The 15,835-nt window shown below is 38.3% G+C and overlaps 1 protein-coding gene across 2 annotated transcripts; it reads right to left on the bottom strand.

The window, feature by feature from the left end:
- Positions 1–523: 523 nt before the first annotated feature.
- Positions 524–14,821, bottom strand: LOC144003627 (fibulin-1-like). 2 transcript variants are annotated; one of them, XM_077500075.1, is made up of 17 exons: positions 14,715–14,821; positions 14,477–14,597; positions 12,774–12,909; positions 12,542–12,692; positions 11,640–11,732; positions 11,327–11,416; positions 11,112–11,249; positions 10,905–11,042; positions 9,327–9,470; positions 9,139–9,258; positions 7,168–7,293; positions 6,949–7,068; positions 5,468–5,599; positions 4,779–4,902; positions 1,990–2,132; positions 1,794–1,928; positions 524–1,321 (listed from the first exon to the last, which is right to left on the bottom strand). In XM_077500075.1, exons 1-17 carry the CDS (start codon positions 14,761–14,763, stop codon positions 1,182–1,184), a joined length of 2,100 nt encoding a protein of 699 aa, XP_077356201.1. In that variant the 5' UTR covers positions 14,764–14,821; the 3' UTR covers positions 524–1,181. The 2 variants fall into 2 exon arrangements, with proteins under 2 accessions (XP_077356201.1, XP_077356202.1); XM_077500076.1 differs by lacking the exons at positions 12,542–12,692; positions 12,774–12,909; positions 14,477–14,597; positions 14,715–14,821 and adding an exon at positions 12,096–12,223.
- Positions 14,822–15,835: the final 1,014 nt, after the last annotated feature.

The following is a 15,835-nucleotide window of genomic DNA, read 5'->3' as shown; positions in this document are numbered from 1 at the left end:
AATGTTTAAAGTCTGCAGTCCAGATTTTCATTTATTCGAGACAAGTTGTGGGACAGTTGTTGCCACAGGACAAGCATCTGGGATTTCCATGCAGTGTGGTAAAGTTTAGATCACAGGATTTTTCCGCCACTATGGTTGCCCCCTGTGTTTTGCTTGGCCATGTGGTTCACGACGGTGGTGGTCAAAGTCAGATCAGTTGATTATATACGTGGCAAAGAATTTGCCCTCAAGCCATTTTTCATCTTTAACATGAGTTATTTACAGAACAAAACATTTCCAGTATTGTATATCTGATTATTCCTCCCTGCGAGCGGTAATAACTGGAAATATCCTCACAAAACTGGAAGTTGTTGAGGAAACTGGCCGTGTACAGTTACAGGGAAAACAGGACATTCTGTGAGACTTGGATGACTTTGGAACCTCTAATACATTAACTGGAAGATGGCTAGTGGAGGATGTGGTGGCTTTCCTCAGCACAAAACAAAACAGTGACCACATTTAATTACAATTAGTCTTTAATAGTCACAACTAATTGCACAGTTCCAGTGTAAAAGTTATCATCACTCAATCATTCTTTGACATTAGATAAAACAGACTGAACTTCATGAAAAAAAAAACAAGTCATATGTACATTTGCTGTATGAAAAATACTTTAAAAATACTTTAAGAACATGCAAAGTCATGTCTGACAAAGAACATTTGCCCAAATATTCTTGGTGCACAAGAAGACAAATTGAGGTTTTGTTTTGTTTTGTTTTGTTTTTTCATAGCAGCAATAAGTCGGCACTTTGTCTTCATCATGCCTTCATAATTACAAGTGAAAATGCTCAACAATTATTGCATACAATACATTACATTTTTGTTTTAATACAGGAGATGTACTTCACTGTAGTTCACTTTGCATTTTTTACTATTTAAATGCATATAACTAATGATAAGTAGCTGTATCAATTGTGCATACAATGTGGATTTTTCTAGCGAGCAAATAGATTGTACAGTATTCATCATGTAAAGCAGCACGTTGCATGATTGTACGTTACAATGGTGACCATGGTCGGCTCCAAGATGTTGCAACCTCAAGCACGCCATCGTTCATTTTTTGATAATGTCATCTTGTTTTTATAAATACAATTTACCTCCATTTCCAGAAAATAATGGTGGCTTCATGAATGTTGTATAACTCAGAACCAGAATTCGGAGATGACAATGTAGATGACAACCATGTTGCGGTGTGAGACTAATCCTGACTTGACGTAGTTCAAGGCCACATGCAGTTCAATATCCGTGGGTCCAAGGACTGGTTTCACCTGGCGCACCACACCTGGGATAATGACATGGAAAGGCAGTATTAAATGGAGGACTACAAAACCCCAAAACAATCAAAGTATTACTTTTGCTACCGTCTTGCCGTCAAGGAACCTACGATAAATTGAAGCGAGGACAAAAATAATGCTTTGCTATAAATTGTGGATGTCATTGATTTATGTGGGTCTTGTTTGTATACAAAAAATGATCACCGCGAAGTCCCATGATCTGATATGTACAATTTAAAAGTCCGTGATGCAGTAAGAACGCAAAAAGTCAAGCGTGATTTTTTTTGGTGATGCATGTGTGTTTTGCTTTCTGAATGTCAAATTCAAAAAAATGTTTTCTTTTTCTTTCTTTTCTTTCTCTTAATTTTTTACTTGCTATTTGTTTATGTTTATATGTTATGTTTACATGTTCAATAAACTTCAAACTTCACTTCAAACTTCAACTTCAAATGAGTAGCAGCTAAGGTTTTTTGGTCTTACCAATGACATAACCTTGATAAACGCGCTTGACAACGTCGTAGGAGTCGTGGTCGTCCGTCCTCATTATTTCAAATACCACATCAATGGCGCTGTTGGACAATTCGGCCGGCATGGATGTCCGCAGCAAAACCATTTCTGTGGAAGCAAAGCGATTTGTAAGCCATTGAGCGCAAGATACGAACGGCATCGGTTTCACCTTCGGGCTGCTCAATGCTTCTGTAGGTGGGCAGAGAGAGGACGGTGTAGGTGATGATGTGGACGGGGTCTCGCAAGCAGGCCAAGTTGTTGGGGTGGCAGGCCTTGTGGCAACGCATGCTGACTGAGCCCGTGTTCGCCGGTCTGAGGTCACAAAACAAGCAAGGGACACGTGAGGAGGGCGAGAACTAGAGTTGTAACGATATCCAAACATCACGATACGATATTATCACAATATGAAGGTCATGATGCGATGATTATCACGATATTGTGGGGGCGTTGGCGTTATTTAAAAAAAATCACAATATTGTAAAAAAAATAAAAAAAGAGAGCTCATACTAAAAAAACAGCACAATATTGTGCTTTTGTACATAACAGCAATGCATATAAATCACCTACAATCTCTAATAATAATATTGAGGCACTTACTTGATAATGCAAGCACACATTGATCACTTCACAAGCAAATTCGGTTCCCCTTCATCTGACAATTAGCATAGATTTGAAACATAGAAGGCCAAAACATCCCTAATGAAAATTGAATTGCACTAATAAACTAGCCACTAGAGGGTGCTAGAACTGCACAAATGGAAATCAGCATGACTTTTTGAACAAATGTGTTGCTTTTAAATATTGTGAACATGACGACGACGATATTGTGGCAGTTTTAATATCACGATATCACGATATTGCCCTTATCGTGACATCCCTAGTGAAAACGGCACACAATGGACTTGTCAGGATCTCCACACTTGGACGCTGCCGGAGAAGCTGGCAGCACCTGAATAGCCCCCATAATCTACCTTTCCGAGCGAGAGAAATGAGTGCCTTTGGATGAGTCCAAACCAGACGCTCCATCTCTACAATAACACTGACCCAAGTGGAGCTTTCAAAATCAAACCGCAAAAAAAGCACACAGGGACCAGATCCATCCAGCAGGTGAGTCCAAGTTGTTCAGCGACTCCGACGCCAAGACTATGTGGTCGGCCCAGAATGCCAAAAAAAATCTATACTGATGTGATCCAGTGACATCACGAGCACTGGATCAACATTTTGTCAAAAATACACATCCAAACAAGCCTCGGTCCAAAAATAAGATTCCAAAACAGAGTGTCATTATTGTCATGTTGCATGTTCAAGGATTAATGTGGTCTTTTGACAAGGAGGCCCCTCCTTGTCACCGCAGTTATGCTACATTTTTTTTTCCAATCAACCTCTCACAGGAAAGTGGAACACTGGAAAATAAAAAGTGTCCGCTTGCGTTTATCCAGCTCGGCTACTGCCGTTTTGGTATCGTTTACAGCAAATTAAGTGTTAATCACCTGACACCCACACTCACAGGCACCATCCATCATGAGCGGTTCCACCGCTAATTGGGTCGCCATGCTGATGCTGGCCGAAGCCCCGAGGTGCCCAAAACATAAGTGGCAGGCTTATTTTTCCTGCTGTCCGCTGAGGATGACTGGAAAAACTTGCTCTCAGAAACTGGAATGTGGAAGAGAAGAAGCAGGTACTGTGTGCGTGCGCGCGCGTGTGTGCGTGTGTGTAAAGGTCATTTTCACATGTATTTTTGACGGTTTAAGTGCAAATACATAAAATGGTACACGCAGTGAGAATCTGCCAAACAGATGGGATGGAAAGAGGCCATCTGGAGCGGTCAACGGCTAACTAGCGCCCTCTTGTAGGTTGAAAAGTGTTCTGCTACCCCTAATGCATCAGCTTCGATACAAGCTTCTTCTTTTTTTTTTAGTTAAATGCAAAAAACAAACAAACAAAAAAAACCTCATTATTTTGTCATTTCCCTGCACATTTACAAATTAGGAAATTGACTAATATTCTGCTACCTTGAGGAAACTGGTCCTGCTGTCGACTAACAACTTTGAGGCGTGTTTAACTATTTCATGTCCACAAATGAGCATTTTGCGCACATTTTTTTTTATATTTAGTGGCTCCAATTTAATGTTTAAGCTTTGAAGAAAATAATTGTAAAACACAAAATAGAAATAGAAAACAAGGAAATTAATTAATGGAGCACTGCAGCAACAATTTTTTGTTTTTAAAAACATATGAATAAATCATTTTTTTAAATGATAAAATATTTGTTAATTATTTATTTTAAATCATAAAAATAAAATAAACAATTTTCCATATAAATGTAACATGTTTTATTATTAATCAGCTTTAATAAATATTTTTAAACGAGAATGAATTACTATTTCATTATTAAAATAAATTATTGCCCTGTGATTGGCTGGCAACCAGTTCAGTGTACCCCGCCTCCTGCCCAGAGTCAGCTGAGATAGGCGCCAGCACCCCCCGCGACCCTTGTGAGGAAAAGAGGTCAAGAAAATGGATGGATGGATGGAAAATAAATTATTTAAAGGGATACTTGACTCATTAAGCCATTTTCAGCAGTAAAAAAGTAATATTTTGTCCAGAATTAATGTGATAACTTCCTTATTTTTCATGTCACATTATTACCTTTAAAAACTACATTTTTCCACTTGCCGTCGACTGAAGATGACATCACCTGTGCTGAGGAAGTAAGTCACGACCAATCATGGCTCAGTTTGCTGACCAAAGCCAGAAAACAGGTGAGCAGTATCATCTTCAGTCGACAGCAAGTTGAAAAAATAGTTTTTAAAGTTACTAATTGTATACAAAGTGAATCTGGACAAAATACTAACTTTTGGCTCCTGAAAATGGCTCAATGAGTCAAGAATCCCTTTACAGATGCAATTTCACTTTTGAGCCCTTCCGCATAAAATTTTGCCCACTCTTGACACTCACACTTGTTCTGCTTGCCGGTAGAAGCGTGGACACTGAAAAGTCAAACAGCGGTATCCTCCGTGGATGTTGAAGCAGTCCTGCGAAGTGGCGCAAGAGTGGCTCCCAGTTGCACACTCGTCAATATCTAAACACAAAAAAAATGACAACATAGCACATTTGAGTCCGGAACAATTTGAATTCTTTATCATAGACATGTGGACAAAATTGTTAGTACTCCTCTGTTAATTGAAAGCGAAACCTAAAGTGGTCACAGAAATACGTTGAATCTAATAAAAGTCATAGATTTTAAAAAGTAGTATAAATTAATCAGTGAGAATGTTTCAGACTATGCTTATGTATAATTTTCAACATTTAACATTCTTCTTCGCTTTCTCTGGCCCATGCTTAGTGTGGTACACACCGTGTCACCAAACAGCACAATACTACTTTAAGAGGCTGACTGTGATTACAAGTTTGAAGAATCCTGTGATGCTAATTAGACGCCCCATTTGACCATCGTCAAATTATTTTCATCTTTTGAGAGCTTCCTTCATTTTTGTCCAGGCCTGTTTCATGAGTTGATTTTTAAAGATTATGTTGAACCACAAATCAAAAGATAATAACAACATGAGATTCAAGTAATTTCTGTGACTTGACACAGGGGTACCAACAATTTTGTGTGCTGATAGGTAAAAGATGTGAGGAATGACCTTGGCAGGTGCGACCATTGGAGGCCAGCGTGTAGCCCTCAGATGGGCAGGTGCAGTCGAAGCTCCCCGGTGAGTTATAGCAGCGGTAGGCGCACACTTGGCTGGCGGTGGGCAGCGCACACTCGTCGATATCTGATGGTCAACGTGGTCAGTTTGTTGACATGAGGAGCAATTGAAAATGAGTGGTGCACTCACCACCAAACAAGCTCAAGTGCCAGCCAATCAGTTTTTGATCGGGTATACTTTTAAATAGACAGAAAAAAAAAGCAATTCATTTCTCCTTGTTTGAAAAGCGGACCAAAAAGTACATTTTAAAGGCCCAGTATGCCGGTTTCACTCAGGAAAATGCACTTTTAAATACAGGATGTAGACACTTTAACTTTCTCTCAGTCTACACATCTGTGTTTATGTTCATCTTTGGTGGTGATTTCGTCCTAAACCCCCACCTTCCCAGCCTGTATTTTGTCATTTTGTGTTTGTTTTGTAAACAGTGGGACGTTTCTGTGGAAAGACAGTGTTTACACCCCTCCAGCCAATCGCAGAGCGTGGTGTGTCGCAAACGGGACCGGGCGAACGTGTTGGCTGCGATTGGCCCCGCTCTGCGATTGGCTGGAGGGGTGTAAACACTGTTTTTCCACAGAAACGTCCCGATGTTTACAAAACAAACACAAAATGGCAAAATACAGGCTGGGGGTGTGGGGGTTTAGGATAAAATCACCCCCACACGTTAAGAAAAGCCCAGATCTGTAAATTGAGAAGTAGTTTGTTTGTTTAAATCTTGTATTTAAAATGTATTTCCTGAGTGAATCCGGCAGACTGCACCTTTAAGGAGTGCTTCCTCCGTAGACATTTTACAAACTGTGACTTGTGTAGGGTGACATATGCGTTTCCTTTCTGCCAACACAAACAGCCGCGCAGAGAGAAAAAAAGTTTCTCGTCCTAAGAAGTGTATATATGTATATATATATATATATATATATATATATATATATATATATATATATATATATATATATATATATATATATATATATATATATATATATATATATATATATATATATATTATTATTATTATTATTATTATTTTATTATTATTATTTTTTTGTACGTGGCCCTAATACGCCGTCGTACGGGCCACTTACCAATAATTTGAAATAAATTTGTTACAAATAATGAAATATTAAATTAAGCATTTCATATCTTTGTTATTAAAATTAACCATTTTGCATCTTTCATGACACATTTTCACTATTTGTAAAAACAAAAACAAAAACAAAAAAATTTAGCCCTTGAGCCCAAGTTTTTGGGGGAAATGTGAAAAGCCCGCATAATCACAGGTGCATCTCAAACTCCACATAGGATGACCTGAACTCAGATTTGAAGCATAAATTTTAGAACTGCGAGGCAGACGTGCTAACCACGAGGTGCTACCCTAGTTTCAATTCCTCATTCCTTCGTCTAGTGGGTCAAAGTCACACCTTCACACGTTGTCGCATCGACGTCACTCAGCTGATAACCACGGTAACAGTAGCACTGGTAGGAGCCGAAGACGTTGGCGCACTCATGGCTGCACGGGCTGGACTCACACTCGTTGATATCTGAACGAAAGTCCGACACCAATACAAAATTTGTGAAATAAAAACATGCCTTGACAAAGAGTCAAAGCTTCACAACTCGGAAAGTTTTGAACGAATCACCTTCACAATTCCTGCCATCGGGGGATAGTTTGAAGCCAGTGGAGCAGCTGCACTTGTAAGAACCTTCTGTGTTGACACACTTGTGGGCACAGACCTTCCTGGGATAATACTTGCATTCATTGACATCTGCAAATGGGATGACAAAAGTGTTTAACACAGTGGCGTCATGTGACAAGTTTCATTCTTTACATTTACTACACTCTGAAAAGAGCTGGGCAAACTCAAATTGGGTGAAATATGGAACTCAGCGCATGCTGAATTAGCCTAGCGCATTGGCTTGAGGATTTGACCCAGAAACTTTGGTCATCCTGATAAATTGAAGCTATGCTAACAAGTAATGGCTGATCAGGTTATCAGTATAGGTTGTGGTTAAAAATCATTTTGCTGCCAATATTTCCTATGAAGAAAAAGCAACACCCTTGACTTTAAATTTACTTCAACTTAAGACTCAAGACTTCAACTTAATTATTTTTAAAAAACAGGAAGAAAAAAATATTTTGTGCCCCCCAAACACCCCCAACTCTCCGCTGCGACAACACAGTATCATTTGTGGATACGATTGTTGTTATTACATCTCTGCAGACGAACTAATTCTCCTTGCACACTTTCTGATAATGCAAAACCGTAGATAGAGAGAGAGTCTGGCCAAGCGAAAACACGGACGCCATGTTGTTACCCAAGCGTGTAGCGCATGAGCGTGCATATCATTTTGCATGCAAAATAACTTTCTTTCACAATCTAGGTGTACAGTTTCTTTTATATTTCCCCCTTGTTTTATTTTGATGTATTTTTCAAGCCGATAATATCAGGAATACATTGCATGTATGATACAGGCTATTACTAGTATATGGTATATTTTTACTGTACATGGATTTTGATTTTCAACGTTGTTAATGCTGGAAATGTGTCAGTGCATTCATAATAACACATAATATGTTCAAATAAGAGATCTGAATACATGTTGCATTATCTTCTGTCTTTGGCTCCTGATATAACAAGCAAGATACTTGATAATAAAGCCAATTTTTCATGGTACCAATGAAAGTATTTCTGTAAATTGTTTGTCATAATGAATTTATGGTCCTAAATTTAAATTGAAATGTGATTTTAGTGTCACTGACAACCAATTCTCATATTTTCTTTTTCTTTTTTCTTTTTTCAATGGCTTTCAATTGTGCATGTACAATATTTACAACTTTTATTTACAACACAAAATCCACAATAACAAATTTCCACATTATGGGGCCGGGCTCTGTTTTATCAAGAGTTAAAATAATTTTATTTTAAGTGCATTTACTTTGTAGAGGCTTATAATTAAAATCAAAATCATTTTTATTTTAAATTATATGCATTGTGCACTCCCACCGACTTCAAATTGTGTTATTTTACATTAGTTTGCACAGCAATGTAGTGTCATTTGCTTTCCAGTTCTCTCATTTGATTTTCACTCCCCACAATTTCCTCCTCTGTTGGTCTCCAGTGAACCGATGCATCATATTAGCGCTGCCTGGTCGTTGCGACCATGCTGAGCAACAAGGCATGATTGGAACATAAAAGTGGAAACGCCGATTGCAATACATTATGTAATCGCAGCAGCTGGGTAACAACATGACGTTCATATGTCATGTGACCAGCAGTTGACCAATCATGAAACTGAAACTGAAACTGAGTTAGCCAAACTCTCTCTTTCTACGGCTATGTGATAATGAGAGCGCCACTGCCACCTACTGGAGTGGATGTGCAGTTACACTTTATTCTAGTACATAAAAAATAAAAAAAAATAAAAAAACATGGAGTCACACATTTGTTTGAAGTGGCTAGAACTGATTACCGCCATTGCAATTCATTTTAATGTGTAAAAATGAATTTGAATATGGTCACAGAATAAATGAAAGCTGTATCTCAGGGCAGCACTGGAACAAATAGATTTGATGTTATTGTTTTTTTTTTTTTTTTTTTTTTTTTTTTTACCTTCACAGAGCTTGCTGATGCTGTTGAACACAAAGCCAGTCTTGCATTGACAGCGGTACGTGCCCACCATGTTGACGCAGGCGTGGCCCCCACACACTCCCGTCTGGCACTCGTCCACATCTATAGCGATGCAGATGCAGAATTGACTCAGCTCGCCAAAAAAGTGCAATGGTAAAAGCAGCAGGTACCTTGGCAGCGTGTGCCCTCCGCGTTCAGGTGGTAACCTCGCCCACACGTGATGGTGTTCTTGCGACAAATGTACGAGCCCTGCGTGTTGATGCACATGTGGCTGGGCTGGCAGGGACTTGAGGGCGCCACACATTCATCAATATCTAAATGAGAGGATGCAAACGGACATTTTGCTGTTAAATAATATAAAAGGCAAAAGCCAAGGATACTATTAAAACCTGTCCTTACTTTTATGTTTCAGGTTTTCATTCAAATTTGTGCTTTTAAATCAAATCAACTTACATTGGGCGGTCTTTCAATTTCAAGTGAAAACATTTCATTATTTGCAGTTTTTATCTACAGACCATAGCCAAAAACAAAACAAAACAAAAAAAAACGACCTTTGCTTTGCCTGTGCAATGACCTCACTATGACCCCCCCCCCCCAAAAAAAGAAAAAGAAAATGCAAATATATATAATAATATGATATATATCATTGACTCATTAAATACTTGCCTCAATTGAGTGTTTCCTGTTTTGTTTTTTTGAAACTGTATGGCATGGACCTATTTTAAGACGCCATCTTGTGGCATCTACACATCATCGCAAACTAGGGCTGTGCAATAAATTGAAATTCAATTAAAATTTCAATTATTACATGCCACAATTACAAAATCAGCATCATTGTAAACAAAAAAAAAGATTATTGATACTAATTTTGATTTTTAATTTTAATTAATTATGTATTTGCACCTTTATTTTAAAATTACTAATTTAATGAATCTTGTTTGGTCCAAAATCTTGCATAATTATAGTGTGGTTTCAAAGCAATTTAATAATTTTTACATGTTTAAACATTTTCTTGTTTTCTACCAAAAAACAAATGATTGGCCTATTTGTGATTGCAATTATTACCAAATTAATCAGGATTAATATTTTTTTCATAATCGAGCAGCCCTATCACAAAGCCATTTTGCAAAGTGTAATTACCTGTAGGTGCCATAAGATGGCAGCAAAGCACAATTTTTCTGTTTAGACAAACCCCAAGCCTGAATGACGCTCAGTTCTAAATAGGGCACCAGATGGGTTCCTATTAGACATGGCAAATAGGCAAATTTTTCAGCGAATAATTAGGGATGTAACTATAAGGGCAATATCGTGATATCGTGATATTAGAACTGCCAAAATATCGTCGTCGTCATGTTCACAATATTTAAAAGGACCACATCTGTTTAAAAAAAAAGTCAGGTTGATTTCCATTTGTGCAGTTCTCGCACCCTCTAGTGGCTAGTTAATTAGTGCAATGTAATTTTCATTAGGGATGTTTTGGCCTTCTATGTTTAAAATCTATGCTAATTGTCAGATGAAGGGGAACCTAATTTGCTTGTGAAGCGATCAATGTGTGCTTGCATTAGCAAGTAAGTGCCTCAATATTTTTATTAGAGATTGTAGGTAGTTTATATGCATTGCTGTTATGTACAAAAGCACAATATTGTGCTTTTTTTTTGTATGAGCTCACACAATCCACAGATCTCAGATAGTATACCGAAAAGTGGAATGAACCAAAGCGGACTACGTTTACGTGTCATCTTATTTACCAATGCAGCTGCCGATAGCGTCTTGACTAAACCCTTCAGGGCACTTTTCTTTCGGGTAACATCGGAAGGAACCTTCAGTGTTGACGCACTCGAAGTTGGGTCCGCAGTTGTGAATATTTAGATCGCATTCATCAATGTCTGGAATAAAGACGATAATCAAATGTTACATCGATTATGTTGGCATAAGTAAGGATGTCGTTTCCTTACCTTTGCATTGGTTACTGTCCGTTAGCTCGTACCCGGTGCCGCAGCCGGTTTCCCGCTGGCAGCGGAACGAACCTTCTGTGTTGATGCACGCTTGGCCGGTGACGCAGTTGTGAGCGCCCAGCAGACACTCGTTAATGTCTGCCAACAAACGCTTAATCAAGTCAAAGAAATCTTCATATCAATGACATACTTGAAAAAGGAACGTCGCCATTCACCTTCACAGGTTATTCCATCACGTCGTAGACGATAACCAAAGTAACAAGCACACATGCCGTCCTCAATACAACGCTGGGTGCAATTCATGGCTGGAGAGTTTCGAGACAAGGATTCAACCTTTTTACACTCATTCAAAAGCCCTTCATTAAAAACATTTCTTTTCTTCACACAATTGTTAAGTAACTTAAAAGCTGTATACAAAAAGATGAACGCCATAAATGAAGTAGTTACAGTGTTTAAACCCACATATAGTACATCAAACCATCCATCCTATTATTACAGTACTTTTGATTATGACAAATGAGGTCAAACCTGTGCAGTTGTTTGCTGCCATGAGAGGCACCATGGTCAAATTCACTGGAGGCAACGTGGGACCAATCGATGGAAACACTGTGGTAACATTCACTGAAAAACAACAACAACAACAACAGCAAAAAAAACTTATTATCTTTGACATGATTTGTAGCGGTGACACTTAAATCGTGGTGACAACATTTGGGCCACAAAACGGCATAAAATGGCTGCCATTTGGCGAGGAGGATGCCATTTTGTTTGCATTGTTCCCCACCATACAACCTGACTGGATGAGAAACTTAAATGGCACAAATCATCACTTTTACTTCCTTCTCCTGTATACCAAACCAGCTATCAATGTTGCTTTGTTTTTCGACATTATCAGTAAACACGTGCCGTGATTTGTTCACAATACAAAACGCACAGTACAAAACCACTGGACAAGAATTGCTTTGTTGTGGAACATGTCCTTACTTTCAATGGTACATAGATAAGAGATGGGATACATTACATTTCGATATAATCGGTAGTACTCTGAATCAGAATTATGTTTTTTTTGTGCACACATTAGATAAGGTGGGATCCATTTTAGGTGTGAGTGCGAAAACACCCAATTTAGCACACCTGCTCCTCATTCACAACAGAAACCTCGTAAAATTAACAAGCCACAAGACAAAGGGGAGATCAAATGGCTAATTAGGAACAATTTTCACTCACAGGTGTGCTCACGTTTGTTGCGCTTAAGACATTAATGACTGTGTTGAGTTATTTTAAGGTGACAGTAAATTGACTGATAAAAAAGCTGTACATTGACTAAACACTGTCATAACGTGAAATTTCTTCTCTCATGAAAACATTTACAAAAATGTGAGGGATATGCAGTGCTCTCGATAGAAATGGTGCATGTAAGCGTGTATCACCTGCAGTCGAATTAAGTTCATCCGTGGTGTTATTGACACAGCAGTTTTTAGCGACAAGCTGGCACTCTTTCCCCAGCGACATGTAATTCAAGCCGCAAGTCGGGTCTTGTTCCACTGCTGCCATGCCCAACATGCAGCAGTCACAGCACCTCTAAACGCACACAATTGCGAAATTGGGATCAAAAATGCAAACAGAGACATCGCTGGGAGGTGATGGTTGCTGATGTGTCACCTTGGCGATTTGATTCTCCCAAGGCTTCCCGGGGAAGAAGTGCCTCTCGCAAGCCTTCTGCCAGGTGGCCATAGAGACGCCGTCGTCGCACAGCCGCTGCTCCACCACTGCCATGCAGCACTGTTCCTGGGCCAACCTGCGCCACCATCAGGAAACACAAACATCATTACTACTATTAGCTCTGTAATGCCACAATAACAAAATATCATCTTGCAAAAATCTGAGATAGAAGAGCGCTAAAACTTCCAACACTCGTTGGCGGCAGAAAACTTCACAACATCCAACCGCCATCTCTTCACATTGGTTTCCTTGTAGTAGAAGGGCAACGTCACTTGATGGCGCTAATGCTCCGTTAAGCTTGTCAGACAACTGACAAACTGCATAGCAGAAAAAATACAGATGGATGGATGGATGGATGATAGATTGATGGATAAATTCTAGCTGGATGGCTGCAAAGGTGGGTGGATGGGGGTATGAATGAGTGAGGATGGATCACTGATGTATATATTACTGGATAGCCGACAGGTCAAGACTTTTGAAGCCACGAGGCCGCCATATTACTCCTCCCAAGAAACGTTTCTTGACATAGGATCCTATACATTTACAGTGTCGAAATTGGAGAACAACTGAGGCAGTATTTAGTAGAAACAGCATGATTTATGATGTTTTAAATTTGTTAAACATAAACGAGTACTTCAGACATTTTACCACACGCCTTAAATACATGTATAAATTACATGCTTGATGTTTACAGGAGAAAACTTGTATATATTTTTTAATTAAAGAATTAGACCTGTAATTCAACCAAAGATGCCTCTGCCAAATAAGGAACTGAGTGATGAATGAAAAAGGTGGTCGTCAAAGCAGCACATAGGCCTACTGTCCACTTGTTTAAAAAATAGTGAGCCCTATACTAAGAGCATACGAGCTGTATATGTCTAATCTGTACGTATACGTACAGTTTATAGTAGTCTGCACGTAAGATGGGAGGAGTAAAATGGCCCCCATGTGGCTTCAACGGCTTGTATGGCATGTATCGGCTATCCAGTAATATATACAGATCATCATGGATGGATGGATGGATGGATGGATGTGTTCCTTAATCTGTCCCAATGAGCATTAAATATTAACCTTGTACTTTCTATTTCGATATTTTTCCTTCTTGTTACTATTTTCTTTACAATTTGTTAAATTGGCATTTTAACAATGAATAATACGTTAAAAAAAAACAAAAAAAAAACAATTACTGTATTATTAAACAATTTTATAACGGCTTACTACTATGTATATAAATATAGTCTGATTCAGCTTCAAATTGAGTTAGACTTGAAAACTGCTTGTCAAGCACTTTTGGAAGCAAATGAGCAAAAATGACAACACGTCTCATTTGTCCCAAAATGCTTATTTCTGTGAGAAAAGCAGGTGTTGTGACAGCAAAGTTAGTGTTTAAAGTGCACTTAACAAATGTTGTCCCACCAGTGCATGCAGTGGGACTTGATTTGCAGGCCAGAGAGGATTCCCTGCATGCTTCTAAACATCTCCCCCAAACATGTTAGCATGCCCACTCTGTATTGATCTCCTTTATTTCATTCAAATGCACTGCTTGGCAAACAGAACAAAGCAGCTGTAAACCAATCAATCCAGTGCGAGTGTCTGCCCTAGTAGGGGACAAAGGTTGCACAGAAAGTAAGGTGTGCTGTTACCTGCAGGTGTGATGGTGTGAGATGTAGGGCAGGTCGTTGCAGTTCGACAGGGTTCGAGCCCTCTCCTTTCCATCCTCGCAGCAGCCGTATAACGTGTGCGGATGCACCGATTCTGTCGACTCTAACGAGACCCAAATGATGGTATAGCAAGATGATTCATTTTCATGTCATGATTTGGGGAATAAGCTCTTTGGAAAATGAATGGATTTGAAGTCATATAGAAAGGAAGTGTTCTTACCGTATCCACGAGGAAATACGCACATAAGAAATATAATCCACAGTGCCATTCTGAAGTGCTGGGTCGCTCACTTGTTGTAGTTGCGTGTGGACTGAACTGAGTTGTCAGGAAGGACGGACGGACGCGTCTCGACTTGGTCAGAGTGGGAGTGTGAATGTATGCGTGGGTGGGGTGGGGTGGTGGGGAGCGGCTTGCAATGTGTTAACAAGGCATCGCCACAGGAAGGTCTTGATGTTAGAATAATAATAATATTAATAATAAAGTGCATTTAAGACAAGAAAAAAATGATTGCATTACATAAATATTGTCCAAAAATGAACTTGACCTTTACAAAAAAAAAAATCTATTGTGCCCCAAACTAAAAACAATCTTTAAAAACACGTTTATTAATTTATATATTCATAATAATAAAAAAAAAATAAACCCTAATTTTAAACGAATGTATATTTGCATTTTATCTAAATATCGACATAATTTAAACTACTTTTGTCTTATTTTATGCACTATTAGTGTATGAATGGTAATATAGTCAGTCCATATTGAAACCAAAATATTAGGAACACTTGACAAAATGAAAAATTTGCTTTTTCATTCATTTCTATTTACGATTTCAATGTATAAAATTCCTTTAAAAACGGTATCTTTTTCCATTACCTTGTACATATATTTTAACACATTAATTTGCCACAAAAGTAATTTTGAAATGTTTCCTATTAGGAACTCTTCATGACAATAAAAACTCATCTTCAATTTTTTTTTACATAAAAGTTTTCTATTCATTCCCAGATTAATTACCAAGTTAATCAAACTGCACTATTTTATAATCTTAATGTTAATTTAAAACTAAAGATATCTATTTTTAGCACATCTTACCACCATATTAAATTGTAAATGTTAAATGTCCAAATTTTGAGATCTTTCTAAACCAAATTATTAGAAACACATACCAGTTTGATGCATTATCATTTTGAATCGAATCAACATATTCATCACAAGAAGCACTAAATTAACTTTGACATTCTGCACAAATAAACTGATTTAAAGACAATATTAGCCTATTGTATTATAGGTAGGTGATTTATTTGCAAGCTAAAGCTTTTAGTAAGACTATTATTAGTATT

The sequence above is a fragment of the Festucalex cinctus genome, chromosome 16 (genome assembly GCF_051991245.1).
Source record: "Festucalex cinctus isolate MCC-2025b chromosome 16, RoL_Fcin_1.0, whole genome shotgun sequence".
In the NCBI taxonomy this organism is placed as follows: domain Eukaryota; kingdom Metazoa; phylum Chordata; class Actinopteri; order Syngnathiformes; family Syngnathidae; genus Festucalex; species Festucalex cinctus.
Note: the sequence above shows the minus strand (reverse complement) of the source record. Positions and strands in the feature narration are given on the sequence as shown.